Source organism: Salvelinus namaycush, chromosome 7 (genome assembly GCF_016432855.1).
Source record: "Salvelinus namaycush isolate Seneca chromosome 7, SaNama_1.0, whole genome shotgun sequence".
NCBI lineage: Eukaryota > Metazoa > Chordata > Actinopteri > Salmoniformes > Salmonidae > Salvelinus > Salvelinus namaycush.
Window position 1 is genome coordinate 14502392 of NC_052313.1, and position 27100 is coordinate 14529491.

A 27100-nucleotide genomic window follows, 5' to 3' on the forward strand; every position below is an offset into this window, starting at 1 on the left:
TGGATGATCATTTTGAAAGATACTGTATTTGATCTGTAATACTTCAGTGGGAGATTATTGCAGTGCAATACATAGTAATGATACTGCTTATCAGTGTTCAACAGGGTTATAAGGTTATTTTTCAGGTAAGCTGCTGAGAGTACAATTGACACGTGACACCCACAGATTTACTCTGGTTCAAACGACTGTGTGTCCCGGGAGGGGTGTGCCAAGTTCACTCAGAGAACTCCTAGTTCCATTGTAATGCCTTCTGAGCATTCATTAAAGAACAAGAGAACATATTTATGGTTTGCAGAAGCCTTGCAGGAAGTTGGCCTCTTACTTTTGGTAATATTGAGCTTTTAACATGGATTGAACGCTGATCAGGAAAAATACGATACCACGACATGAGCTTTTATCATAAAGAATACCACTGCTATTAATATCACATGGAACAAGAATATCAGTTGTTTTTTTACACCATCAAATCCATTATTTTGTATGCCATTGGCCATAGAGATTGGATGCAATAACTGAATAACAATTGCAACTTTGGCTGACTCTGTGGCAACCCCAAACAAGACAATCAGTTTAATTGTTTTTATTATTTAACCTTTATTTAACTAGGTAAGTCAGTTAAGAACAAATTCCTATTTACAATGACGGCCTACCCCGGCCAAACCCGGACAACGCTGGGACAAATGTGCGCCGCCCTATGGGACTCCCAATCACGGCCGGATGTGATACAGCCTGGATTCAAACCAGGGACTGTAGTGACACCTCTTGCACTGAGATGCAGTGCCTTAGACCGCTGCACCACTCGGGAGGCAATGGGCTGTATACAACAACAAAGTCTACGTAATACACTTTCCAGAAATGGACACAATAAACAAATTAATTAAATATTTCCTGGTACTAAAGACAGTCATTTACTGTATGTCTGTCTTGAAAAGCATCACATTAGCTATCAATCAGAAACAACAAGCCATGAAGGTGCCAAGTACCTTTATTCACATCATACAGCAGTTTTATTTTTAGTGGGCACAGTTCCCTACGGAAATAACTTCTAGATACACAGAAATGTATAAATAAATACTTCAATATCATTATATACCATAGATAATTTGTGGCTGACAAAAATATATTAATAAATACTTTTGGACCTAATAAAGGAAATATCTCTTCTTTCACGTTACACTATTTCACGTCAATGAAGAACAGCATACGATCTACATCTTTATATATCTGTTCTGATAATCATTAATAGAAATATAAACACATTTTTAAATATGTTATATTGTAATATATAGTATCTTTAGCTATATATTCTATATACAATTTCAAAGCATGACATTCTATGGATATTGGACAAACGTAACTTGGGCTGCTCCAGAAGTAGCGTGGGTTGCCTCCCCACATGATTCATGCAGCCTGGGATGGGATCTAAAGTTAATCTTAAGAGTGTACAGCGAAACTAAGAGAGTAGGTGCAAGAAAACAGTCTTCAGTTCATGGCTTCAACCAAAGTGTTCCAGTTTAGATTTTTTTCTTGTTTAACTCTATTAAATAGTCTGCAATGTTGCTACAATGACAATATTGAAAATTCACTGTATGTGTGCTATAAGATGTCTTTGTCTAATTCAATGACTTTTATCCTTCACATTAATTCTAATTAGCCTATACTGATTGTACAATATACTGTAGTTGAGAAATTCAATTGCACATCAACGTCTAAGGGGCTCTTGTGTGGTAGGTTAGAGTGCTATGGTGGTAAAGTAAGGACATCAATCACGATGCATGGACTGACCCCAGGCCGGGGTCAACAGCAGGTTCTGTAGGTGTGGGTTTTAGCATTAGGACATGGTACCAAAGACTGGGTTATGGCGGCAGATGCTGGGGCCAAACTCATCGTAGTCCTTTTTTGAGTGACAAACCTGGAGAAACTCAGGCTGTGAAGGAAAGAAACGGAATACAAAAGCAAGGAGCAACAGGGGATTTATCTCAGTACTTTAGGCAGATGAAAAGGTTTGGATAACACCAGACACAGCATTATTACAGATGTACAATCTTAATTTGAGCCAGTTTGCTATAGCAGGAAAATAATCCTGCAGCAACAGGACATTTGCATTATTATGTAGATTTAATTAATTGTCACGACTTCCACCGAAGGTAGCTCCTCTTCCTGTTCGGGCGGTGCTCGGCGGTCGTCGGCGCCGGCCTACTAGCTGCCACCGATCCATTTTTCCTTTTCGTTTGTGTCTGTCTGTTTTGTTTACACCTGTGTCCTATTAGTTGATTTCGGTGGGTTTATTAACCTCCGCTGCCTGCTAGTCTTTGTGCGGGATTGTTTTGCTGTGGTTACGTTGTTAGGGGTGCGTGTCTGCACCACGGGGTTTTCTTTTCTCACAGCAGTTGTACCATTTATGAAGGTGGTTAGGAGTAGAGGTTTCTCCGTTTATTTCCCTGTGTGTGGCGACCTCGTTTTGGCGTGTTCCCCCCCATGTTGTTGTTGAGTTGGGACTACTTATTAAACGATTGTGCCACTAGGACTTCCTTGCTCTCCTGCTCCTGATTCCTGCACCTCCCTCCTTATTGGAGGCACGTAACATTAATGGACATTTTTTGTAGGAGTTTATCCATTTTTCGTTAGGGCAAAGTCAGACATTTTAAAGTGGAAATAATAAACTTTAGAAGCCTTTTTAAACCTAGAATACACTATTGTGCAGGAAAATGTTCAGCAACAAAAGAGTAATCAAATGAAGAGCCTACATCTGTAGGCTGAGTACTGTTTATATATTGATTATATATACACATTAATACAGTAGACATTTGTGATAGTGAATGATAATAATAATAATAACAGAACTTGTTAACCTTCACAGTATGACCATGTAGAAAATGTAGTGTGTATCTGTGTGTATGCGTGGGTGCGTGCTCTGTGTGTGAATGTGTACATGTGCACTGTGTGTGGTCTTTACCGTAGAGGCAAGCATGGATCCTCCAAACCACACGGCATAGCGCTGCATGTGGTGTGTAACAACCAGGACCTCCATGGGCTTGGGCTGAAAACACAGGAAAGTAGACAGATTACCATCCATCCTGAGCCCAGTTTCTACCCTGCATCACAATAGCCTGGACAATGTCAGATCTGTATTGCCAACTCCTATGATCGTTGTCGTACCAAACATGACCATTGGAGGCAGGAAAGCACGAACAGACACACACCTTTATCCTTCCTCCACTGAGCTCCTCACTCAATTTGAGCCGGGCGTCTACCGACCGCTTCAGGTCTCTCTGCAGCCGCCGGCCAAAGTCTCTGAACATGGTGGAACCGCCAGACAGGACAATATTCTGTAATGTGTCAGTACACAACACAACTATAGGGTGTCAGTTTTCTAGCCCATCAAAACAATAACAACACCTTCATTCATCAAGAAGTAGTCAATCTGGCTAAACACACAATCAAGAGACAGAAAAAATAAATAATTGGTGGGAGCTTATATTTATCCTTTTTTACACATACACAAGTATGTAATTTATACGCATGTGTGAATTGGAAATGTATTTTTTTAATATCCCACTTTCCCTGAGACACCGATGGAGTGTGGGGTCACAGCCAGGGTCAGTCATTATGAATGATGCACCTGGCGCAATTAGGGTTAAATGCCTTGCTCAAGGGCACATCGACAGATGTTCAATATTTTTGTGCATGCTTTCTGTGTCTAGTTAGGCTTCAATGTCATCACAGAATTAGGGCTTTATCACAAATTATTAACTGGGTGGTTCGAGCCCTGAATGCTGATTGGCTGACAGGTGTGGTATATCAGACCGTATACCACGGCTATGACAAAACATTTATTTTTACTGTTCTAATTAGGTTGGTAACCAGTTTATAATAGCAATAAGGCACCTCGGCTTTGCGTCGTGCCTAAGAACAGCCCTTAGCCGTGGTATATTGGCCATATACCACACCCCCTCTGGCCTTATTGCTTAAATAACAACCCTTGAAAGTTGCTGATATCTACACTGGTCAGGTCTCAAACCCTAACGAGAGCGAGTGAGAGAGAGAAAGGAAAAGGCTCAGGGAAAATCGGGACAGTCATTTGACCTTAATTAAATATTGACGTTCAGCGATAATAGGGGATCAACCAGCGATCCTCCGCCATTACAGGCCGAGGGGGTCAATCGTTTGTTAACAAACTTTAGAGGCTTTGGGAGGAAATGTATCCCGTTGTTTGGATTGGGCTGAGCTGGAATAACTTCTGGGGCAATAAAAAAAGTACTGTTCTCCATCTATTTTTCATCCCTCTCTCCCTCCCTCTTTCATCCCTCTTTCCATCCATGTTTTGCCTTTCTGAAATGAATCCATTTATTACTCGTGTCAGAGGAGGAGATGAGAGCCCAGCAGCAGAGCGTTTTACTGCAGATGACCACCTTTCAATTTGTGAAGAAGATGGTTTAAGCTTATAGTCCACCTCAGGTGTTGTGACTCGTGGGGATAGTTAGGATGCTCAGTGAATTGTTAAATGTATTCAATTGCCCAGAAGATTGCAATATTTTATTTTAGGCAGTTGGTTCACTGGGCTATTACAAGTTCAACGACTTGTCTCAATGTTTTTATAAATACCCCAGTTTGATGTTTTAATTTGATATGCAGATGAGTGGCATGGGGATCATGGACATTTATAACACATGAGCAAGATAATTTGCACTCATTCTGTGTTTAGAAAAAATATATGTTTTGTTGGCATGATCCAAGCTAAATGAAGAGTAGAATGTGAACTGAAATGGCCATTGAATAAGTCAGCTGCCGTGTTCAAGCCTATGTTCCCTCATTGCCTCCACAAGGCCAACATGCATCTACCAGTAAGATAACAAGGTGTACACTGACGCCTGGTGGACAAAATATGAAAAACTATTCAGAATCAAAACTGTCAATACTAAATGTATTGCAGAGCAAGTCTGACATATTTAAAATAATCTTCAAATCATATTCTTTCTTAAATGAATTGTTAAACTGGAAAGACATGCGTTTCCCCCATCACACAATCAATTGCAGAATGTAGTGTTGAAGCCATACCTTATATAGAGGTCTTCTGACATCTATTGGACAGTTCATTATAACCTCGTCAACTATATCTGAGATTGGCTGCATGAAGTCTGGGTTGGCAAACTGTAAAACACAGGAGCAGATTTAGTGGGTATTACATGTGAATGTTTAAAGCAAGGTCCAATGCAGCTGTTTTTATCTCAATATCAAATAATTTCTGGGTAACAATTAAGAATATTACTGTTATTGTTTTTAATTAAAATTTTCAAAAAAAAAAAAAAAAAGCTTCTTAGCAAAGAGCAATTTTTCAAGAAAGAATTTAGCTATGACTGTCTGGGAGTGGTCTGGAGAGGGGAAAACTGAAAACTAGCTGTTGTTGTCAGATAGGTTTGGAACTCTTTATTATTTTAAGTCTTTTTTTTCTCTTTTTTTTTTTAAAGTATTTTAATTTACCGCCTGGTGTTGTCACCAGGAAGGCCAAAACACCATCCCACCAAAACAGGCTGAAATATTAGGCTTTCTTTTCAAACAGCTCTTACACTAAAAAGGCATTATCATTCCAACCTCAGTGTGTAAATATGTATAAAACACATGGAAACCACGATGTTGACTGCACTGGGCCTTTAAATGAGAATAATCTTAAATTTGTCAACTTTATTCTGCATAACAATTATTTATCTTTTTTTTTTACTGATATCTTACATAACAACAATTGGTGCTTTCTTGAAGATACTCATTTCAAATGAGTAATTAATCCAATTGGATCCTTATTGGGTAACAACACTGGCTGATAACTGTTGTCATGTTAGTTCTTATAAATAGTGTAGCATAAAATAAACGCTACCCATTATTCAGAATATCAATGAATACCTCTGGATGAAAGAATATTTCTGGACCTAAAAAGCGTTCATATCCAACGTCTATGTGGAATTCAGATTTGCTGATGGCATTGATGCCTTTGTACTTCTTGATCCATTTCCCAGGGTCCGTGTCATATTTGGCAAATTCCTTCACAATGTCTGGACAGATGTAGCAGTACCTCTCCTGGGAAAACAAAACAACAAACAACAAATAAACAAGTGTGAGCTTACATTGTTCATTTATGTACATAATGTAGCATCAGTCCAACAACCATTACACCAATCAAAACCTCTTAAAGAGGTCGCTAGATGTTGCTAGGTAGCTTCACTACTATTCTCCTCCTCACCTTGACTGCCTTGGCTGTCTCCATGGACTGTTCCGGGGGGATGCCCACCTCCCTCTCTCTGAGGAGCTGCTGAATAAACAAGGTGATGTCTCGACCTGCTATGGGGATGTGTTTTATACAGCTCCCAATGACGTAGCCTTCAGCCTAGCACAGGACACAAGTTACAATGACTCAAACAGTCAACAACAGGTTAACATAACATGATCCTGATCATGTCTCAAAGAGTTACTCTATACCTGTAGCATAACTATGAATTTGCAAAACATGAAACACTTAAAGCTGCAATATGTATCTTTTTGGGCGACCTGACCAAATTCACATAGATCTGTCATTCTCATTGAAAGCCAGTCCAAGAAGCGATAGTTCTGTTCTATGTGCACTATTTCTATACTTCCTGTTCGTAAGTTTTTTTGCATCTTTTACTTTCGGTTTTGTTCACCAGCTTCAAACAGCTGAAAATACAATATTTCTGGTTATGGAGAAGATATTTCCCAGCGGTTTAGATGGTACAATGATTCTCTACACTATACTTGCTTGTTTTGTCACATAAACTAAAATTAGGCGACTTATTCTAATTTTAGCATCCAGGAAATGGCTGAGCGATTTCTGCATAGTCCATCTTTAGTAATAACAGGTATACCAGTGACTATTATTTTAAATAAAGTCTATGGAATTGAGGTGGGGGCATTTAGAAAACAGCTGACAGTGAAGAAGGCATCTGAACAAGTCTATGAACGTGCTGGGACTTTTACGTTAACAAGTACCAGTATATCTCAATATGGGTAGAGCACTTGTTTTTCACTGTATGGTATTCTATTTTATGGTATCCAATTCTATTTTATATTATATATAGCCATGAAGAAAAAGTCCACATACGGGATCCCAGCAATCATTGAATTTGACACAGCATTTTAATCATCATAAACAACAGACACAGAACTTCATGCCATATCACTTTTACAGAGAGGGAGTTATATTTAGGAGAGTCATGCGCACAGGTGTTGCATCTCAATAAGCTAAAGTGGCTACTTCTCCTTGTTTCCTCTCTGCCAGCAACCCTGATTTAAAAAGACAGGACAGCAACACTGATTTAAAAAGACAGGACAGCAACCCTGATTTAAAAAGACAGGATAGCTAAAAGCAATATGGCGAAGGCCCACAAGGGAATTTTCCTTGACCTGGAGGAGGGAAAAGCCACCTTGGACTGTTGAGAAACCGTATGGGAGTCTTAGGCTGCGTTTACACAGGCAGCCCAATTCTGATATTTGTTCCACTAATTGGTCTTTTGACCAATCACATCAGATCTTTTTCAGAGCTGATCTGATTGGTCAAAAGACCAAAGAGTTGAAGCATGTCCTGGGGTGGGGGGAGGGGGGGTTCAACCCATGTTACAGGGCTGTTTCTATCAGGGAAGGGATAGGATGGTTATAAAACGTCCCCTTACATGCCTTTCCTCATTGGATCTTCCCATTAACCCACGATGCCTTGGATCATGTTGTATATTGACATTCCTTTGAATTTGGACAGACACACAATCAAAACAGGTCAATAAAGGAGTTAAGTTGGGCTTGCTAGCTGCTTCCACTCACAAGAAAGACATTTCTGTTTTGTTCCCGCAATTAAAGCTAAGCAACCAAGATGGCCTAGCTTTTCTTGAGGAATGCCAACACATTTTGAGGTTTATAATGCCTTCATAAGGTTGGCATAGCACTTCTGTCATGGAATATTATGGCAACCCCAATGTTGATGGACGGTTTCATAACAGTTTAACGTGACATAAGACAGCATTAAGCTTTCACGACAAGTGTGATTATAAGCCTCTATGACCTATTAGGCCTGCGACCTATTATGTCATAGTGTCTTTTAACAACAAAAAAACTTTGATATGCTTTTGTTACCACAGGTATGGCATGGGTGACTCCATCTCCGCTGTCAATCACGATTCCTGTCAGTGTTCGCTCGCCTACTTGTCTAGATGTCCATGATGCTGCCAGGGCAAGAACTGCCTGAAATGAACCAGTACAATCACTGAGAGACAGATTTCAATGTGATTAGACCTAGGGCTGTGGCGGTCATTAAATATTGTAAACATGTTAGAATCTCCAGGCCTCCACGCATACATGCCGCTGATGTATGCCTTTGGAACATCTACAATGAAAAAAAGTCTAATAAACCCATTTAATATACCATCACAATAAATCCATTATTTATTTTAGGCAGGTCTAAAGAAACATTATGATATGAAGAAAATGTATTTCAGAAGAACAGAATATGAGTTGGCCTACTGTATGTTATCTGGCTATGCGCCCTACCATAGGCTGTAGACTAGTTCATTTAGCAGACAAGATATGCTTATAAGTCCCGTGCCATTATTTTATATTATATGATTTTATAGTAAGAAGAATATAATTGAACTTGGCTGAAGGATATTTTTCCCATTCCGGAGCAATGTTGAGAGTAAAAGTGATCATTTGAAACAGGTCCTATATGCTAATCTAGATTTTGAGTTAATTTAGATGTGAATTATACAAATCTTAGATTGTCTTAAAAATCAAAACATATTTGAGCTGCATGATGCGACTATACGCAACAAAAAGTCGCAAAAAAAGCTTACACTCTGTTCCTTGCTTCAGGCTGCACACCCTGTTCTCTCATCAAGTGGTCATATTTTCAACCATCAGACTATTCTCAATTTAATCTTGTCTTTACTAATATGGAGAAAAAAAATGATTTAGAATGGCCCAATATCAAATGGGTAGGAACAACAGGAGGCTGCTGAGGGGAGGCCGGTTCATATTACTGTACGGAAACAGCACAAATGGAATGGCATCAAACAACTGTAACCATGTGTTTGATGTATTTGATACCATTTCACTTATTCCGCTCCAGCCATTACCACAAGCCCGTCCTCCCCAATTAAGGTACCACCAACCTTGTGTTGTAGGAACAGGGGGCAGGGGAAAAAAGACATCATCCGTATGCACTCGAATAGCGAATGGAGGCTGCTTTCCCAGTTTAAATCATGCTGAGGCTAGTCCGGTTTTATAGCGGAGCAGCTGAGAAATAGACCTAAATATGGCAGCAGCTGGGATCCTCCTCTTTTTAGTAGCAACCATCATAAACTCTGCTATCACACGGAATTGCATATAGAAATGTCTGGGCTTATAAGAACACTTATTTCACTTCACGCATCAACCACTGTTTGAGGAGCATGCAGCCTCTCTGTATGCTATGGGCTCTCCAACCATGTTCCTGCAGCTACCCAGTGCTTCATTTGGGAAACCAAATTAAATCTGTTTGGGAATAGCGATAGTAACATGTTTTCATAACGCAACACATTTAATTAACTTAAACTGTTGACAGCCCCTCTCTCTGCGTGCTCGAAAAAGGAATGAAGGAGAGGAGGAGATGGACAAATTCACTATAATTGTAAGCTAACTCTGTAAGCCGCCCTGCACAATCAATGAACCAACAGCATCACCTAGGCCTATATGTTCTCTCCCAGACTCATGGATTGATGATTGGAGCGTATCATAAGGTAACCAGTATGAATAGCACAGTCCAGATTCAAAGGTGATTGCTAGAATTTGTTTAATTTTGAAGTATAGGCTAGACCAATTATGTACCAAAAACATCCTAAATCTATATATGTTTTTTTTTTAAATGTTTTTCCACCTTGCATAATATGCAATAGGCTATTAGGTTATGTATTGTCCAATGCCATAATCATTATTTTAATTCAGGTTTATTTTTCGGGCTTTGGCTCATACCGTATACAGTGTTTTCGGAAAGTATTCAGACCCCTTGACTTTTTCCACATTTTGTTACATTACAGCCTTATTATAAAATGGATTAAATAAAAAAAATCCTCAGCAATCTACACACAAAACCCCATAATGACAAAGTGAAAATGGGTTTTTAGAAATGTTTGTAAATGTATAAAAAATAAAAACAGAAATACCTAATTTAAATAAGTACTCAGACCTTTTGCTATAAGACTCTAAATTTATCTCAGGTACATCCTGTTTCCATTGATCATCCTTAAGATGTTTCTACAACATGATTGGAGTCCACCTGTGGTAAATTCAATTGATTGGACATTATTTGGAAAGGCCTACACCTGTCTATATAAGGTCCCACAGTTGACAGTGCATGTCAGAGCAAAAACCAAGCCATGTGGTCGAGGGAATTGTCTGTAGAGCTCAGAGACAGGATTATGTCGAGGCACAGATCTGGGGAAGGGTATCAACATTTTTGCCAGCATTGAAGGTCTCCAAGAACACAGTGGCCTCCATCATTCTTGAAAGGAAGAAGTTTGGAACCACCTAGACTCTTCCTAGAGCTGGCCGCCCAGCCAAACTGAACAAAAGGGGGAGAAAGGCCTTGGTCAGGGAGGTGACCAAGAACTCGATGGTCACTCTGACAGCTCTAGAGTTCATCTGTGGAGATGGGAGAACGTTCCAGGTGGACAACCATGTCTGCAGCACTCCACAAATCAGGCCTTTATGGTAGAGTGGCCAGACGGAAGCCACTCCCCAGTAAAAGGCACATGACAGCCCGCTTGGAGTTTGCCATAAAGACTCTCAGACCATGAGAAACAAGATTCTCTGGTCTGATGAAACCAAGATTGAACTCTTTGGCTTGAATTCCAAGCGTCACGTCTGGAGGAAACCTGGCACCATCCCTACGGTGAAGCATGGTGATGGTATCATCAAATCAAAGTTTATTTGTCACGTGCGCCGAATACAACAGGTGTAGACCTTACAGTGAAATGCTTACTTACAAGCTTTAACCAATAGTGCAAAGAAGGTATTAGGTGAACAATAGGTAGGTAAAGAAATAAAAACAACAGTAAAAAGACAGGCTATATACAGTAGCGAGGCTATAAAAGTAGCGAGGCTACATACAGACACCGGTTAATCAGGCTGATTGAGGTAGTATGTACATGTAGATATAGTTAAAGTGACTATGCATATATGATGAACAGAGAGTAGCAGTAGCGTAAAAGAGGGGTTGGCGGGTGGTGGGTGGGACACAATGCAGATAGCCCGGTTAGCCAATGTGCGGGAGCACTGGTTGGTCGGCCCAATTGAGGTAGTATGTACATGAATGTATATTTATAGTGACTATGCATATATGATAAACAGAGAGTAGCAGCAGCGTAAAAAGATGGGTTGGGGGGGTGGGGGGGGCACACAATGCAAATAGTCCGGGTAGCCATTTGATTACCTGTTCAGGAGTCTTATGGCTTGGGGATAAAAACTGTTGAGTAGCCTTTTTGTCCTAGACATGGCACTCCGGTACCGCTTGCCATGCGGTAGTAGAGAGAACAGTCTATGACTGGGGTGGCTGGAGTCTTTGACAATTTTTAGGGCCTTCCTCTGACACCGCCTGGTGTAGAGGCCCTGGATGGCAGGCAGCTTAGCCCCAGTGATGTACTGGGCCGTACGCACTACCCTTTGTGGTGCCTTGCGGTCAGAGGCCGAGCAATTGCCATACCAGGCAGTGATGCAACCAGTCAGGATGCTCTCGATGTTGCAGCTGTAGAACCTTTTGAGGATCTCAGATCTTTTTAGTTTCCTGAGGGGGAATAGGCTTTGTCGTGCCCTCTTCACGACTGTCTTGGTGTGTTTGGACCATTCTAGTTTGTTGTTGATGTGGACACCAAGGAACTTGAAGCTCTCAACCTGCTCCACTACAGCCCCATCGATGAGAATGGGGGCGTGCTCGGTCCTCCTTTTCCTGTAGTCCACAATCATCTCCTTAGTCTTGGTCACGTTGAGGGATAGGTTGTTTTTCTGGCACCACCCGGCCAGGTCTCTGACCTCCCCCCTATAGGCTGTCTCGTCGTTGTCGGTGATCAAGCCTACCACTGTTGTGTCATCTGCAAACTTAATGATGGTGTTGGAGTCGTGCCTGGCCATGCAGTCGTGGGTGAACAGGGAGTACAGGAGGGGACTGAGCACGCACCCCTGGGGAGCTCCAGTGTTGAGGATCAGCGTGGCAGATGTGTTGCTTCCTACCCTCACCACCTGGGGGCGGCCCGTCAGGAAGTCCAGGATCCAGTTGCAGAGGGAGGTGTTTAGTCCCAGGATCCTTAGCTTAGTGATGAGCTTTGAGGGTACTATGGTGTTGAACGCTGAGCTGTAGTCAATGAATAGCATTCTCACATAAGTGTTCCTTTTGTCCAGGTGGGAAAGGGCAGTGTGGAGTGCAATAGAGATTGCATCATCTGTGGATATGTTTGGGCAGTATACAAATTGGAATGGGTCTAGGGTTTCTGGGATAATGGTGTTGAAGTGAGCCATTATCAACCTTTCAAAGCACTTCATGGCTACAGACGTGAGTGCTACGGGTCTGTAGTCATTTAGGCAGGTTGCCTTTGTGTACTTGGGCACATTGACTATGGTGGTCTGCTTGAAACATGTTGGTATTACAGACTCAATCAGGGACATGTTGAAAATGTCAGTGAAGACACCTGCCAGTTGGTCAGCACATGCCCGGGGCACACGTCCTGGTAATCCGTCTGGCCCCGCAGCCTTGTGTATGTTGACCTGTTTGAAGGTCTTACTCACGTCGGCTACGGAGAGCGTGATCACACAGTTGTCCGGAACAGCTGATGATCTCATGCATGCCTCAGTGTTGCTTGCCTCGAAGCGAGCATAGAAGTGATTTAGCTCGTCTGGTAGGCTCGCGTCACTGGGCTTCCCACATGCTGTGGCGATGTTTATCAGCAGAAGGGACTGACAAGTCAGGATCGAGGCAAAGATGAACAGAGCAAAGTAAAAATAGATCCTTGATGAAAACCTGCTCCAGAGCGCTCAGGACCTCAGACTGGGGCGAAGGTTCACCTTCCAACAGGACAACGACCCTAAGCACACAGCCAAGACAATGCAGGAGTGGCTTCAGGACAAGTCTCTGAATGTCCTTGAGAGGCCCAGCCAGAGCCCGGATTTAAACCCGATCGAACATCTCTGGAGAGACCTGAAAATAGCTGTGCAGCAACGCTCCCCATCCAACCTGACAGAGCTTGAGAGGATCTGCAGAGAAGAATGGGAGAAACTCCCCAAATACAGGTGTGTCAAGCTTGTAGCGTCATACCCAGAAAGACTCAAGGCTGTAATTGCTGCCAAAGGTGCTTCAACAAAGTACTGAGTAAAGGGTCTGAATACTTATGAAAATATAATATTTTTTTTTTTATAAATTTGCAAAAATGTTTAAAAAAAAAAATTTTGCTTGGTCATTATGGGGTATTGTGTGTAGATTGATGAGGGAAAAAATAACATTTAATCAATTTTAGAATAAGGCTGTAACAGAACAAAAAAATGTAAAAGTAAAGGGGTCTGAATACTTCCCGAAGTCAATGTATAGGCCTATGAGTATGCATAAGCTTGAATATGTGTATGGTGTTCTAAATGCAATGTCTTAAATTATTTGAATAAATCATCATCTTATAAAGAGCTGCCAATTTTCAAACTAGAGGTCTTCACAGATCCACCTATACCCGAATACCGGAGACCGGGTTCCAGATCCAGAATTCTAAATTATGTCATGGGTCTGGGTTGGATCCGTTGTTATTTTGTGTATGATGAGAAAGCTCATGCACAGCTGCAGCCTCAATTAGCCTAGCTAGCTAATTTTAGCTAGCTTAACTAGCTTCTCCCACTTTGATGAAGTCAAGACAGGTACTATGTAATCATATTTCATGATAAAAAACCTAACTATGGCAGCTAATAGTCTACTATAGCGCGAGTCGGATTGGTTGGTTACTGCTCTCGTCTCTCCCTCCGCACTGCTCCGAATGTCACTGGCTCACAGTAGGGCCCCTCTCCCGCCTGCTAGAGCGCCACCTCTCACTCCCTCTCACGCTTTATCAGCTCCGGTTAAGAAAGTATCTTAAAACATGACTTTTCTGCTGCTTCCCTCACTCGATTCGGCCCGGGCTATGTCTATACAGAACGGGTCTAACTGTCCTCGGGTCCTGTTGAAACAGGTCTCTATATTTACTAAATGTATTTATGCATATCTGTTCCGGGTGGGAAAGCCTCAGGTCAATTTCGGAACGGGTCCAACGTTTTTGAACCCTGAAGACCTCTACTACCAACGCATGTCCAGAGTGCATAAGAGGAGATTACCGTGACTCAGCAATCACATGGAATTTGACTGCCATCATTACTCATTACTGCCATTGTGGCAGTAATATGGTCACCACAACAGCCCTAATTGGACCTCACCTTCATTAACATCTTTATGCATCCACTGATCTATCAAGTGTTTAAACATACAGTACCAGTCAAAAGTTTGGACACACCTACTCATTACAGAGTTTTTCTTTATTTTTACTATTGTCTATATTGTAGAATAATAGAGAAGACATCAAAACTATGGTATCATGTAGTAACCAAAAAAGTGTTAAACAAATCAAAATATATTTTATATTTGAGATTCTTCAAAGTAGCCACCCTTTGCTTTGATGACAGCTTTGCACACTCTTGGCATTCTCTCAACCAGCTTCATGAGGTAGTCACCTGGAATGCATTTCAATTAACAGGTGTGCCTTGTTAAAAGTTAATTTGTGGAATTTCTTTCCTTCTTAACGCGTTTGAGCCAATCAGTTGTGTTGTGACAAGGTAAGGGTGGTATACAGAAGATAGCCCTATTTGGTAAAAGACCAAGTACATATTATGGCAAGACCAGCTCAAATAAGCAAAGAGAAACGACAGTCCATCATTACTTTAAAGACAGGAAGGTCAGACAATGCGGAAAACTTTGAAAGTTTCCTCAAGTGCGGTTGCAAAAACCATCAAGCGCTATGATGAAACTGGCTCTCATGAGGACCGCCACAGGAATGGAAGACCCAGAGTTACCTCTGCTGCAGAGTGTAAGTTCATTAGAGTTACCAGCCTCTGAAATTACAGCCCAAATAAATGCTTCACAGAGTTCAAGTAACAGACACATCTCAACATCAACTGTTCAGAGGAGACTGCGTGAATCAGACCTTCATGGTCGAGTTGCTGCAAAGAAATCACTACTAAAGGACACCAATAAGAAGAAGAAACTTGCTTGGGCCACAAAACACGAGCAATGGACATTAGACCGGTGGAAATCTGTCCTTTGGTCTGATGAGTCAAAATGTTTGCGTAGGTGAACGGATGATCTCTGCATGTGTGGTTCCCACCATGAAGCACTGGAGGAGGAGGTGTGATGGTGTGGGGGTGCTTTGCTGTTGACACTGTCTGTGATTTGTTTTTAAATTCAAGGCACACTTAACCAGTATGGCTACCAAAGCATTCTGCAGCGATACGCCATCCCATCTGGTTGCGCTTATGGGACTATCATTTGCTTTTCAACAGGTCAATGACCCAACACACCTCCAGGCTGTGTAAGGGCTATTTGACCAAGAAGGAGAGTGATGGAGTGCTGCATCAGATGACCTGGCCTCCACAATCACCCGACCTCAACCCATTTGAGATGGTTTGGGATGAGTTGGACCGCAGAGAGAAGGAAAAGCAACCAACAAGTGCTCAGCATATGTGACAACTCCTTCAAAACTGTTGGAAAAGCATTCCAAGTGAAGCTGGTTGAGAGAATGCCAAGAGTGTGCAAAGCTGCCATCAAGGCAAAGGGTGGCTACTTTGAAGAATCTCAAATAAAATATATTTTGATTTGTTTAACACTTTTTTGGTTACTACATGATTCCATATGTGTTATTTTATAGTTCTGATGTCTTCACTATTATTCTACAATGTAGAAAACAGTCAAAAATAAAGAAAAACCTTTGAATAAGTAGGTGTCTCCAAACTTTTGACTGGTACTGTATATTTCTATCTAGGCTTACATGGAGTGAATGGATGATCATATCAAATACATTGTTATAATAATAAGACATCCTCAATACTTATACTATATACTACTGGTATATAACCATACATGAATGGGGTCATTGGGGTATTACACCTCATTAACATCACGGCAGATCAATAGTGTGAATGGGACATTATTTCTGTTGTACCTGCACTGCGATGTACAGGCCTGGGACATTAAAGGTCTCAAACATGATCTCAGCCAGATACTCTCTGTTCTCTGGCGTGTTCAACGGAGGCTCTGTCTGGGGACACAAACGTAAAAAACACTATACAGTCCAACTGACGCAGTCTAAGAGCAATAACAGCAAAGCTACAAAATAATACAATTTAAATGAGGTCTTACAAAAACCATGCACCTATTGACGGTTTTCATTTTGAAAAACATTGACTAAATTCAGAATGGGCAATGGGTGCATTCATTGATATTTATAAATACTGAAATGCCAGTTTCAAAAATAGAAAAATAAATACCAATATCTCTATTTCATTCCCATATATGTTACAACAAACAAAATATGTGTTATGGTGTATACTGGGGTATATAATAGCTTTACAATAAACTGTCTCTCACCATAAGGAAGCTATGGTCTTCAGGCTCTGCCCGCAGATACTTAAAGATGATCTGCTCCATGAACTTTTCCATCAAATCCCAGTCTTCCACCATCCCATGTCTGATGGGCCACTTTGGAGACAAAAGGCCACATGGTTACAACTCAAAACCACCCCTGTGGGTGAAAACTGGTCGAATCAACGTTGTTTCCATGTCATTTCAACCTAATGACGTTGAATCAACGTAGAAAACTGATAGGGTTAGCAAAAAGTAATCAACGTAAGGGCACTTTGTCTTTTTTTCACCCAACTTTTAACCTAAATCCAATGACATGGTGAAATCTTTTGTTGAATTCACATTGAACTTGACGTTGAACTGACATCTGTGCCCAGTGGGACAGATCCTATGAGTAGGATCAATCACCTTGGTTGCATAGTTGGGCTTATCAATGCCTTCATCTCCTATAAAGAAATCCAAGTCATCCACTCCCTTCACAAGTCGCCTCTGTGCCTGGTCTCCTACACCGGCTGACTCCCGTATAGCAATGCCTGAAATGGAAACACATAAGGGTAACGAACAGGTGTTACATTCTTCTCTAAACCTCCCGTCCATCAAGTCGATATACATGGACAGATGACGTACCAAGGCCCATATGTTCACACAGCTATCAAGCATATTTTAGAACTCTGTGTTCAACAAAGAACAGATCAAAACAGTCTGAAACTCATTTGTTGTCCGTTCCCTTGAGAAACGAATTGATGGTAATGAGTGAAATGACAGCTGGAGTGCAGTAACTTGCTCAAGGTTACACAGCCGTGTGATGAGATGGGAGGCTACACTGCCTTTAATTAGTGCTTTCCCAAGGCAGAGCTTGATTCAAATCCAAAAAACAAAACCTTAAACTCCAAAACTGATGTAAATAAAGCCATCTTCAAGTTAGAAGTGGATAGTGTTTAAAACATCTGCAACATAAGCTATACAGTATACTTACAGGATGGCATGATAAACTGTGGCTCTGTGTTTCCAGCATATCCAATCTTGGTGTATCTGCATTCAAAGAAAAACAACACAAAGTCATCATAACACAGCAAAAATTACAATGTTTGCCCCTAAGCATTGTGCAAATATACAACTTAATCATTTATTTATTTTCTGTACCATGGACTAAGCAGAATGCATTTGTCAATATATTCTCTACCGATCAATTTGCAATTAACCTTTCAGAAACAACCGAAACCTTTAGCAATTAGTTCCCTATAATAAATTTACAGCATCAGGTTCTGTCTCGACCCCAGCCTTTCTAATTAAGTAAAACTTCCTGTTTAACCATACTAATTCATCATGGAGGAAAAATGTATCTCCTCTAAAATGTATATTGTTAGCCAAAACATGCAGCTGTTTGATTCATAGAGATCTTGGAAAATGTACTGCCCACAGGCTGAGTTATTCATCAAGTTAATCACACCTGTGAGTTTACAGGCCTTCGGATTCAGAAAACAGTAGGCTCCTCTACGGCTAAAATAGTCTAAGTTTTAGAGGACACTACAGCTGTGGCCAATTGCACTTTATTTACATTAACATCTTAGCTATAGACCTAAAATACATTAGAAAGTATTTATTATTATATATTATACATTATGACATTTTTAATAGTATTATTTAATCTTTCCACTTGGGTGGCAAAGGTTGCCTTGATTGGTGGCATAACATAGCCTAACGTTAGTAAATGTCCTTTTCAAGGCAGATCACATACTGTATCTTCAGAGCAAGCTTAGCTGTTTCAAGTAAACAAACTCACCCTGTCCCACAATCTATCACGCAAGGGGGTAGAGGAGTTGCCATGCTCGTGTTGACGATTGTCCTATCGATACTAGAACACCATAGATTATTTGCAACAACTGTATCAGCTAGTTTAAACACAATGTATGATTGAAGGTTGGCTACACGGCTGATTGCACTGCCCCGTGCTCGCTTATTTCCCTGTACCGTTATTTATATTACAGAGTAGCCATTATATTGACCAGATACTCAAGTGGCCGCTCTAACAATGAAAATAAATGTCTTCAAAAATGGAAGGCAGTGGGGAGGGGGCACGATTAGGTGGGACCATTCTAGCCAATGAGAGGGCAGATACGCACAACAACAGGCACAACTCCAATATAAAGTGTTTTTTCTCAAAGTTGCCAGGATGTCAAGTGTCCTACTTAAATCAGTACACTCGCAACAACATAAGCATTACGAAACTTCTAGTCGATCAAATAAGCCATACGTAGAAAAGAAACCATTCACATTTTCGTTAACCAAATTCGACACTCTCTCGTTGACCTCCATACAAAACACCCTTTGCTTTGGTGACTGAAAAAACACAAAAACGCCACCTGCTGGAGAATACCGATTTTGGGCCCAGTTATCCCTCTCGCTCTGCCTCTTTCTCTCTGTTTCTATTTGTAGTAGTTTGACAGCGAGAGTACTTCCCGAGTCAAAGGGAAAATTGAAAAAATAAAAACAAGCTGGCTGGCTCCGTTATCCACTTGAGCTTAGTCGGGAATGGGAACTTGCACACCTGATCGTGAGTCAGTTTCTCATTCGTAAATGCTCTGTCATGTAGTGATTGCTAATACAGGATCAGCTGTTAGGCTACAGAAAAAAATGCTTTATTGAAACCTGTGAAAGTATTCTTGAAAATAATGTTTCGCTAAATGATATGGCTAAGGTGTATGCAATTAAATAACCTTGTAATTTTGTGAAGAAGCTGCAAAAAACTAAATGCCACGGCACCAATGTATTTCAATACTCACACCGCAAGGTGGCATCTGAATCCCACTGTTTCCTCTCTGGCCACGAGTTGTTAGGCAACCTTGTTTGTATTGTTCACGCGCCCAATAAAAAGGAGGTGACGAATATTCTGTCACACAAGCTAATAGCCTTTATTCTTGATAACGTTGGGATTAAGACCAATTATACTTAACTATTTTTCATTATGTATTTCATTATGTCTACCAGAGAGGCACGATAACCATCCTGTAACCATTTAAATAGCTCATCTATGCCAGATATTACGGTAAATTTTCAAAAAGCAAGGAAGACTATTTGAAAATGCGCGTTATTTTTCCTGACAGCAAGCAAGAGAAGATGACTACATAAATGACAGAGAACGGTGCACAAATATGTCGCAAACTAATCTATAAGTGTAAAAAAGTATCTGACGAAAGGTTTGTAAGAAACTAATTTGATGTCACATGACGAAATATGGACTTTGCCACCACCGTCACGTGCGCATTTCCCATCAACAGCGCACAATTCGGTCAAGTCTTTCCCCAATGTACACTAGCTAATTATTACACCAGCATACACCTAATAACTACCTGTTTGTCTTAAGTGTTTGTTTTCAACATTACTACGCGTAATCAAACTTTACTGACACTCCATACCGGTTAACGAGTATGTAGATAACTGTTTACAATTTATTCCGTCCAACATGATCTAGTAACGTTAAACACAGACACATCGCAGTTACTTAGCTACATGAATTTATTGCAAATATTATAGTGATTTGCGGTTTCGCGGGGCCCCTCAACGTCCCTTTTTTGGGAAAAATGTACTTCCTGCAATTCTGCACATTTTTCTCTCTGTCCCATGGAAAAATGTGTAGAATTGCAGGAAGTACATTTGTACATTTTTTTGGGGGGAAAAATGTACTTCCTGCAATTCTACACATTTTTCCATGGGACAGAGAGAAAAATGTGCAGTTTTATAACTATCTCATATTATTCTACACATTTTGGGAGGGGCTCCTCCAGGGGTTGGGCCCCTAGTGTTTGTGGGTCCTGCATTGCAGGGTTGTGTCCTACACTAGTATTCTGATCTTGGTTGAAGATACTCTGTTATTTTCAGTAGTGGTGTGTAAAATCACTGTGGAAGCCATGACAATAAGAATACATATTTATGTGTTTTTTGATTTGATATGCTTTTATTTATATTTTTATTTTTATTGAAGCCTGCCACTGGTTATTTCCAACCTGTTTTCCCGCCGTTGGCCAGAGAGGTGCTACTGTGCACTGTTATTGATTGGTATGATGTCATTGGGAAGAAAATTTTGCCTAAAATCCAATTATGTTTATTATTGTGTTTTGTGTGTATTGCTATATATGACTACTGAAGGTGAACTTGAACTTCGAGTAAGCAGCTAGAAGTACTTTGTTATCAAAGTAAAATCAGAATTAGCATATGGGTCATGAAGCTTTAGTTTTTTTTAACCAAGTGAGTTTGTATTTTCCTTTAGGTGTTTGCTAGATTGAAGGGGAGATGATCATTGACGGACATTGAACCTGACATCTTTCCTGGACCAATTCAAGATAGTTTGGCCCTATAGACTCATTTAACTGCTGTTTAGACAGCAAGACAGGACAATGTCAGTACATATAAAGAAATAACCACAGTAGTCGCATGTTTTCTCTCCAGGTGACGTTGTGGAGTTCCATGGCATGAGGGCATTGGGAAGACGCAAACCCTGTCCAATCTGGTGACCCACTGCATCCTCCCAACCGACTGTGGCGGCCTGGAGGTGAAGGTCATGTACGTGGACACCAACTACCACTTTGACATGCTGAGGCTGGTGAAAGTACTGGAGCAGCGCCTGGGGGAGGATGGTGATGCGGTGGTAGAGCCTGAGGAGAGAGTGAGAGCCTGCCTGAGCCGACTCTTCGTCGTCCTCTGCTCCAGCTCAGTCCAGCTGCTTCTCACACTGCACTACCTGGAGAATACCTTCTGCAGCCGGCACGCCCTGTGCCTATTGGTCATCGACAGCATCGCAGCCTTCTATTGGGTGGACCGGAGCAGCGGAGAGGAGAGCGTGGCCAAGCAGGAAGCCATACTCAGGAAGTGTTCAGAGCCCCTGGAGACGGTGGTCCTCCTCCCATGCCTCAGACTTTGACAAGGCCTACATCAACAGGGATTGGCAGAGGCTAGTGACACACAAGGAGACGTGACCAAGGACAGAAACCAGGTGTTTTCAACTGCATACACCACCACAAAGACATGAGGCGCTAAACACTCCTCGTTCTGTGTAATGTAAAGGGGATTTCAGTTTTTATAAAGAATGTTGTTGAACTCATTTGATTGAATTCTATTCCAATTCCGGATGTGTTCAACTGTTAGAAGAATGATTTTGAACTATAGCAACTTTTAGTGATTTTATTTCTAACAGTTGTTGGATTATTTTTAATCCACCAAATGTGGATGGTTATTATGTTGAATGTAATTTGTTTGTTTTGTTAAGAGGGGAAAAAATAAAAGAGTAAGATAGGGCAACTGTTACACACAGAGGTCGCAAATGTTTTGAAAAGAAATCACACCAGTTAAGTTCTGAGAACTTGCTTTTGATAGGTAGCATTCCTCTGGTCTGGTCCGGAGTGTACGTGGTATGCCGAAGGGAACTCTAAGGTTATTATGCTATAAATCCTGCTGCTATAGCAAAACATGTAACTTTGTTTACTATACACACCCTCCATCCCTCAACATAAAAGTCTTCATTTTACGTAAATATTTACATTGTTCATTGAGCAGCAATGCCTTTCTTCATTGAAGTGCTGAATATTTAAGTATAATTCAAGCGGTTAAATATGCTTTACTCTGTAGCGATAGCTGTAGGTTAAATATTCTCATGAAAGCCTAAAGGCCTGAAATATTTCATGTTGTGTTATATCAGTAAACCTGAAATTACTCTTCACATGAGATCTTCTTTAAGTATTTTAGGGATGAGCATATTTGACAGAGACAGAGAGTTTTGACAGGCAGTTCAAGGATAGAGTGGATGGAGCAGAGCATCTGGAGCTCAGTCATCCAGTTTCAGGTTTAGTCTGGGGTACAGTAAGTGTTCACCAAACTCACCATGTTTAGGACTTCCTTAATCACTTAGCGTGATTGATAGTTTTATATTTTTCATGGGCTGTTGGTCTCCACTTTTGATGCACAACATCAATTCCCAGGTTCAGGCCTAGCTTATAATATGGGGAGTGCTTGGTCAATCTAGCAAGCACTGCTATTAAAATGGGGTCTTCGTGTTCAAGCAGGACAACTCTCTCCCTACTCAATTATCCCCTGACTTTTGACACCCAACCAGCATCCCACAGCGATACCATAGATAAACAACAAATTATACAGTCATTGTCAGTCAATCATCCCGTGGAACCCAGGCTGCTAGTAGCTCATTGACGGAGACCAGCTGTACTGTACATAATAGCAGGGTTTTGTTCCCTCCCTGTGGATCCTTGTATTGTTTCACGGCTCTCTGTTCTATAAGGCAAGCCTTACAGAGTAATTAGGCACCGAATGGTTTGTTATTACTCAAAGAGGAGTTGATAAAAGTACCCATCCACCCCTTCTCCAACCAGCAGCAGCTGTTCACTCCAGTACTTCATTGTCCCATGTCATGTGACCAAGGTTATAGGTTTGTGATTTAATATTTGTTTTTATTTCTATTTTTAGATTTTATTTGACATTCAGTTTAGTTTCAGTTAGTTTTCAGACTTGATTTACTAGTTTTTATTTATACTGAACAAAAATATAAATGCAACATGTAAAGTGTTGGTCCCATGTTTCATGAGCTGAAATAAAAGATCCCAGAATTTTTCTATATGTACAAAAAGCTTATTTCTCTCCAATTTTGTGCACACATTTGTTTACATCCCCGTTAGTGAGCATTTCTCCTTTGCCAAGACCATCCATCTGACAGGTGTATACAGGTGCACCTTGTGCTGGAGACAGTAAAAGGCCACTCCAAAATGTGAAGTTTTGTCACAACACAATGCCACAGATGTCTCAAATTTTGAGGAAGCATGCAATTGGCATGCTGACTGCAGGAATGTCCACCAGAGCTCTTGCCAGATAATTCAATGTTCATTTCTCTACCATAAGCCGCCTCCAATGTTGTTTTAGAAAATTTGGCAGTACGTCCAACCGGCCTCACAACCGCAGACCACGCATAACCACACCAGCCCAGGACCTCCACATCCAACTTCTTCACCTGTGGGATGGTCTGAGACCAGCCACTCGGACAGCTGATGAAACTGAGTAATTCTGTCTGTAATAAAGCTATTTTGTGTGGATAAACTCATTCTGATTGGCTGGGCCTGGCTCCCCAGTGGGTGGGCATGGCTCCCAAGTGGGTGGGCCTATGCCCTTTTTTGGGATGTCACTTCTTGCCTATGGGGGAAAGTAATACATAAGGGGATGGGCCAGGACATGGGTTTGGTTAGGTTTAACTATAAATCGATCCTAATGTGACTTGGATTTAAAAGGAAAGGCTCCTACACTGGATAAGTGCCATGTTAATACCAATCCAATGCTTTTTTTACTTTAATAGTAGATTTAAGAAAAATCAAGTACCTTTATCTAACAGAAAGATAGAGGAAAAAACAACAAATGAAGTCATGGCCCATTTGAAGTTATGTTTATGCAGTGGAGGCTGGTGGGAGAAGCTATAGGAGTAATGGTTAGAATGGAATTAATGGGACTAAGTCATGTGGTTTCCATATGTTTGATACATTTAATACCGTTCCATTAATTCCATCACAGCCATTACAATGAGCCCATCCTCCTATAGCAGTGGCAGAAACCAGATCCAGTGCCACAGGGCACAGCTTTGAATAAACAGCCATCCTTGCCTGCCAGAACTGAGGAGGTGACTCTGTAAACAAGACACCCTTTACCTCTTCCAGATATTTCCACAGCTCACAAGGGCAGGGCTCTACAGTGCGCACATTTTACTCTCATATGCGGCTAAATATTTTGCTGTTCTACCTGGAACTTTAATTTAGGAGCACCAGTATGCCTAGAAAAATTAAGTATTCTAGCTTTAATACCTCAAATATTTTTCATTGTGCTTTTAAATGTATTTGTGTGCGCCTACATTTTTCAACTTAGATTCGCACATGCTCCTTGTAAAAAAGGTCAGCGTAGAGCCCTGCACGGGGAACTTAATGCCCTGCTAGGTTGACACTCCGCCTGGACAGTGACCTCAGACACAATCTTCGATGTGAGGAAGCTATATTTCTGAAGCACTGGGGTCGAGATCCTTGCTGGATTCATCGTGCTGGCATCGTCCTGGGGTCATGCTGCTCCATGGTTGTACTCTCTGATTTTCTGAAGTACAAAATACTCTGCTTCCCTCATCAATGGCTCCATCTCTGTTGAGTGAAGTGCCAGAGGAACACTTGGGTCCATCGGGCAAGCTGCTGCAGGGTTTGGCTGCCAGAGGAGTTAGTATGCATGCGAAGCACTCACGGAGTGGCTTCAGTTGGACCTGTGCCAACTGTTTTGCAACAGTAGTTGACTGCAAGTGTGCCTCAAGGTTGAGAAGGCACAGCACCACATTAGACAGCGACTGGCTGTCAGTTTCAAGTTGATCGGTGTGGATTGCAAAGGGCTCCAGCAACTTCATAAGCTGCTCTAGCTTGGCCCAGTGACGCTCCGCACTCACCCTCTGATTTTTCACAGTTAGGTAGTGTGATAGCTAGTGATAGGTATGCACAAACTAGGCCTATTTGAGCATTTACCCGCCAGATTTACATAAGTATTCAGACCCTTTACTTTGTTGCAGCACCTTTGGCAGTGATTACAGCCTTGAGTCTTCTTGGGTGTGACACCACAAGCTTGGCACACCTGTATTTGGGGAGTTTCTCCAATTCTTCTCTGCAGATCCTCTCAAGCTTTGTTAGGTTGTATGGGGAGCATCGCTGAACAGCTATTTTCAGGTCTCTCAAGAGATGTTTGATCGGGTTCAAGTCCGGGCTCTAGCTGGGCCACTCAAGGACATTCAGAGACTTGTCTCGAAGCCACTCCTGTTTTGTCTTGGCTGTGTGCTTCGGGTTCTTGTCCTGTTGGAAGGTAAACCTTCGCCCCAGTCTAAGGTCCTGAGCGCTCTGGAGCAGGTTTTCATCAAGGATCTCTCTGTGCTATGCTCCTTTCATCTTTCCCTCGATCCTGACTCGTCTCCCAGTCCCTGCTGCTGATAAACATCGCCACAGCATGATGCTGCCACCACCATGCTTCACCGTAGAGATGGTGACAGGTTTCCTCCAGAAGTGACGCTTGGCATTCAGGCCAAAGAGTTCAACTTTGGTTTCATCAGATCAGAGAATCTTGTTTCTCATGGTCTGAGAGTCCTTTAGGTGCTTTTTGGCAAACTCCAAGCGGGCTTTCATGTGCCTTTTGCTGAGGAGTGGATTGCGTCTGGCCACTCCACCATAAAGGCCTGATTGGTAGAGTGCTGCAGAGATGGTTGTCCTTCTGGAAGGTTCTCCCATCTCCACAGAGGAACTCTGAAGCTCTGTCAGAGTGACTATCAGGTTCTTGGTCAACTCCCTGACCAAGGCCCTTCTCCGCTGATTGCTCAGTTTGGCCGGGTGGCCAGCTCTAGGAAGAGTCTTGGTGGTTCCAAACTTTTTCCATTTAAGAATGATGGAGGCCACTGTGTTCTTGGGGACCGCCAATGCTGCAGACATTTCTTGGTACCCTTCCCCATATCTGTGCCTCGACACAATCCTGTCTCGGAGCTCTACAGACAATTCCTTCGACCTCGTGGCTTGGTTTTTGCTCTGACATGCACTGTCAACTGTGGGACCTTATATAGACAGGTGTGTGCCTTTCCAAATCATGTCCAATCAATTGAATTTACCACAGGTGAACTCCAATCAAGTTGTAGAAACATCTCAAGGATGATCAATGTAAACAGGATGCACCGGAGCGCCATTTCGAGTCTCAAAGCAAAGGATCTGAATACTTATGTAAATAAGGTATTTCTAAAAACATGTTTCCGCTTTGTCATTATGGGCTATTGTGTGTAGATTTATGAGGAACTTTTTTTATTTAATCCATTTTAGAATAATGCGTAACAAAAGGTGGGAAAAGTAAAAGGGTCTGAATACTTTCTGAATGCCCTGTATACACTGGCCTTCAACTTGAATGTCCCCCAGCATGAATGATACAATTGTGCATCTTCATATTATCAGTCATGTTTGAAATGTTCAGTAATAACCCATACTGTCCTTCATAATCCATATTCACAAGGTGTTGCTCTTGGCTATAAAGACCTTAATTCTAGTTTTCTGGAATACGAGTAACAATACTAGTTCACAAAATCCCACTCAGAGGCCAGATAGCTCAATCCTTTATCAGCAAATGTGAGTAAATGTTGTCAGCACAAGCTATCAATCTATTTTTATGTAATGCACATTACATGATGCCACACAGGCTCAATATCAAATGAATTATGCCACATAGGATCAATATCAAACGGATTATGCCACACAGGCTCAATATCAAATGGACCCAACCCCAAATTATCCATTTGTTTACCTACTGATTGCAACTGGGTCCCCATGCCCACATTAAACTGGCTGACTCAAAGACCATGACAGCACAGCAGTCTTTAACTTAGGTTCAGAAAAT

The 27100-nt window shown here is 41.5% G+C and overlaps 1 protein-coding gene and 1 pseudogene across 2 annotated transcripts; one reads left to right on the forward strand and one right to left on the reverse strand.

Moving 5' to 3' along the window:
• Window positions 1–967: 967 nt before the first annotated feature.
• actr3b (actin related protein 3B) lies at window positions 968–18683 on the reverse strand. 2 transcript variants are annotated; one of them, XM_038997576.1, is made up of 12 exons: window positions 18450–18683; window positions 17643–17698; window positions 17075–17199; window positions 16673–16783; window positions 16248–16343; window positions 8134–8241; window positions 6236–6379; window positions 5899–6072; window positions 5059–5151; window positions 3204–3329; window positions 2957–3040; window positions 968–1927 (listed from the first exon to the last, which is right to left on the reverse strand). In XM_038997576.1, the coding sequence occupies exons 1-12, from the start codon at window positions 18491–18493 to the stop codon at window positions 1832–1834; spliced, it is 1257 nt and encodes a 418-aa protein (XP_038853504.1). In that variant the 5' UTR covers window positions 18494–18683; the 3' UTR covers window positions 968–1831. The 2 variants fall into 2 exon arrangements, with proteins under 2 accessions (XP_038853504.1, XP_038853503.1); XM_038997575.1 differs by having other exon boundaries at window positions 968–3040.
• Window positions 18684–19198: 515 nt separating this feature from the next.
• On the forward strand, window positions 19199–23077 carry LOC120050618 (annotated as a pseudogene).
• The last annotated feature ends 4023 nt before the right edge of the window (window positions 23078–27100 follow it).

Excerpts from the sequence above, each read along its gene's own strand:
- actr3b (XM_038997575.1), bottom strand. The coding sequence starts at position 18,493 with ATGGCAACTCCTCTACCCCCTTGCGTGATAGATTGTGGGACAGG. Across the intron at positions 17,699-18,449 it reads GTGATAGATTGTGGGACAGG|ATACACCAAGATTGGATATG; the intron begins GTGAGTTTGTTT and ends CTTTGAATGCAG. Across the intron at positions 16,784-17,074 it reads AGCCCAACTATGCAACCAAG|TGGCCCATCAGACATGGGAT; the intron begins GTGATTGATCCT and ends TTGTCTCCAAAG.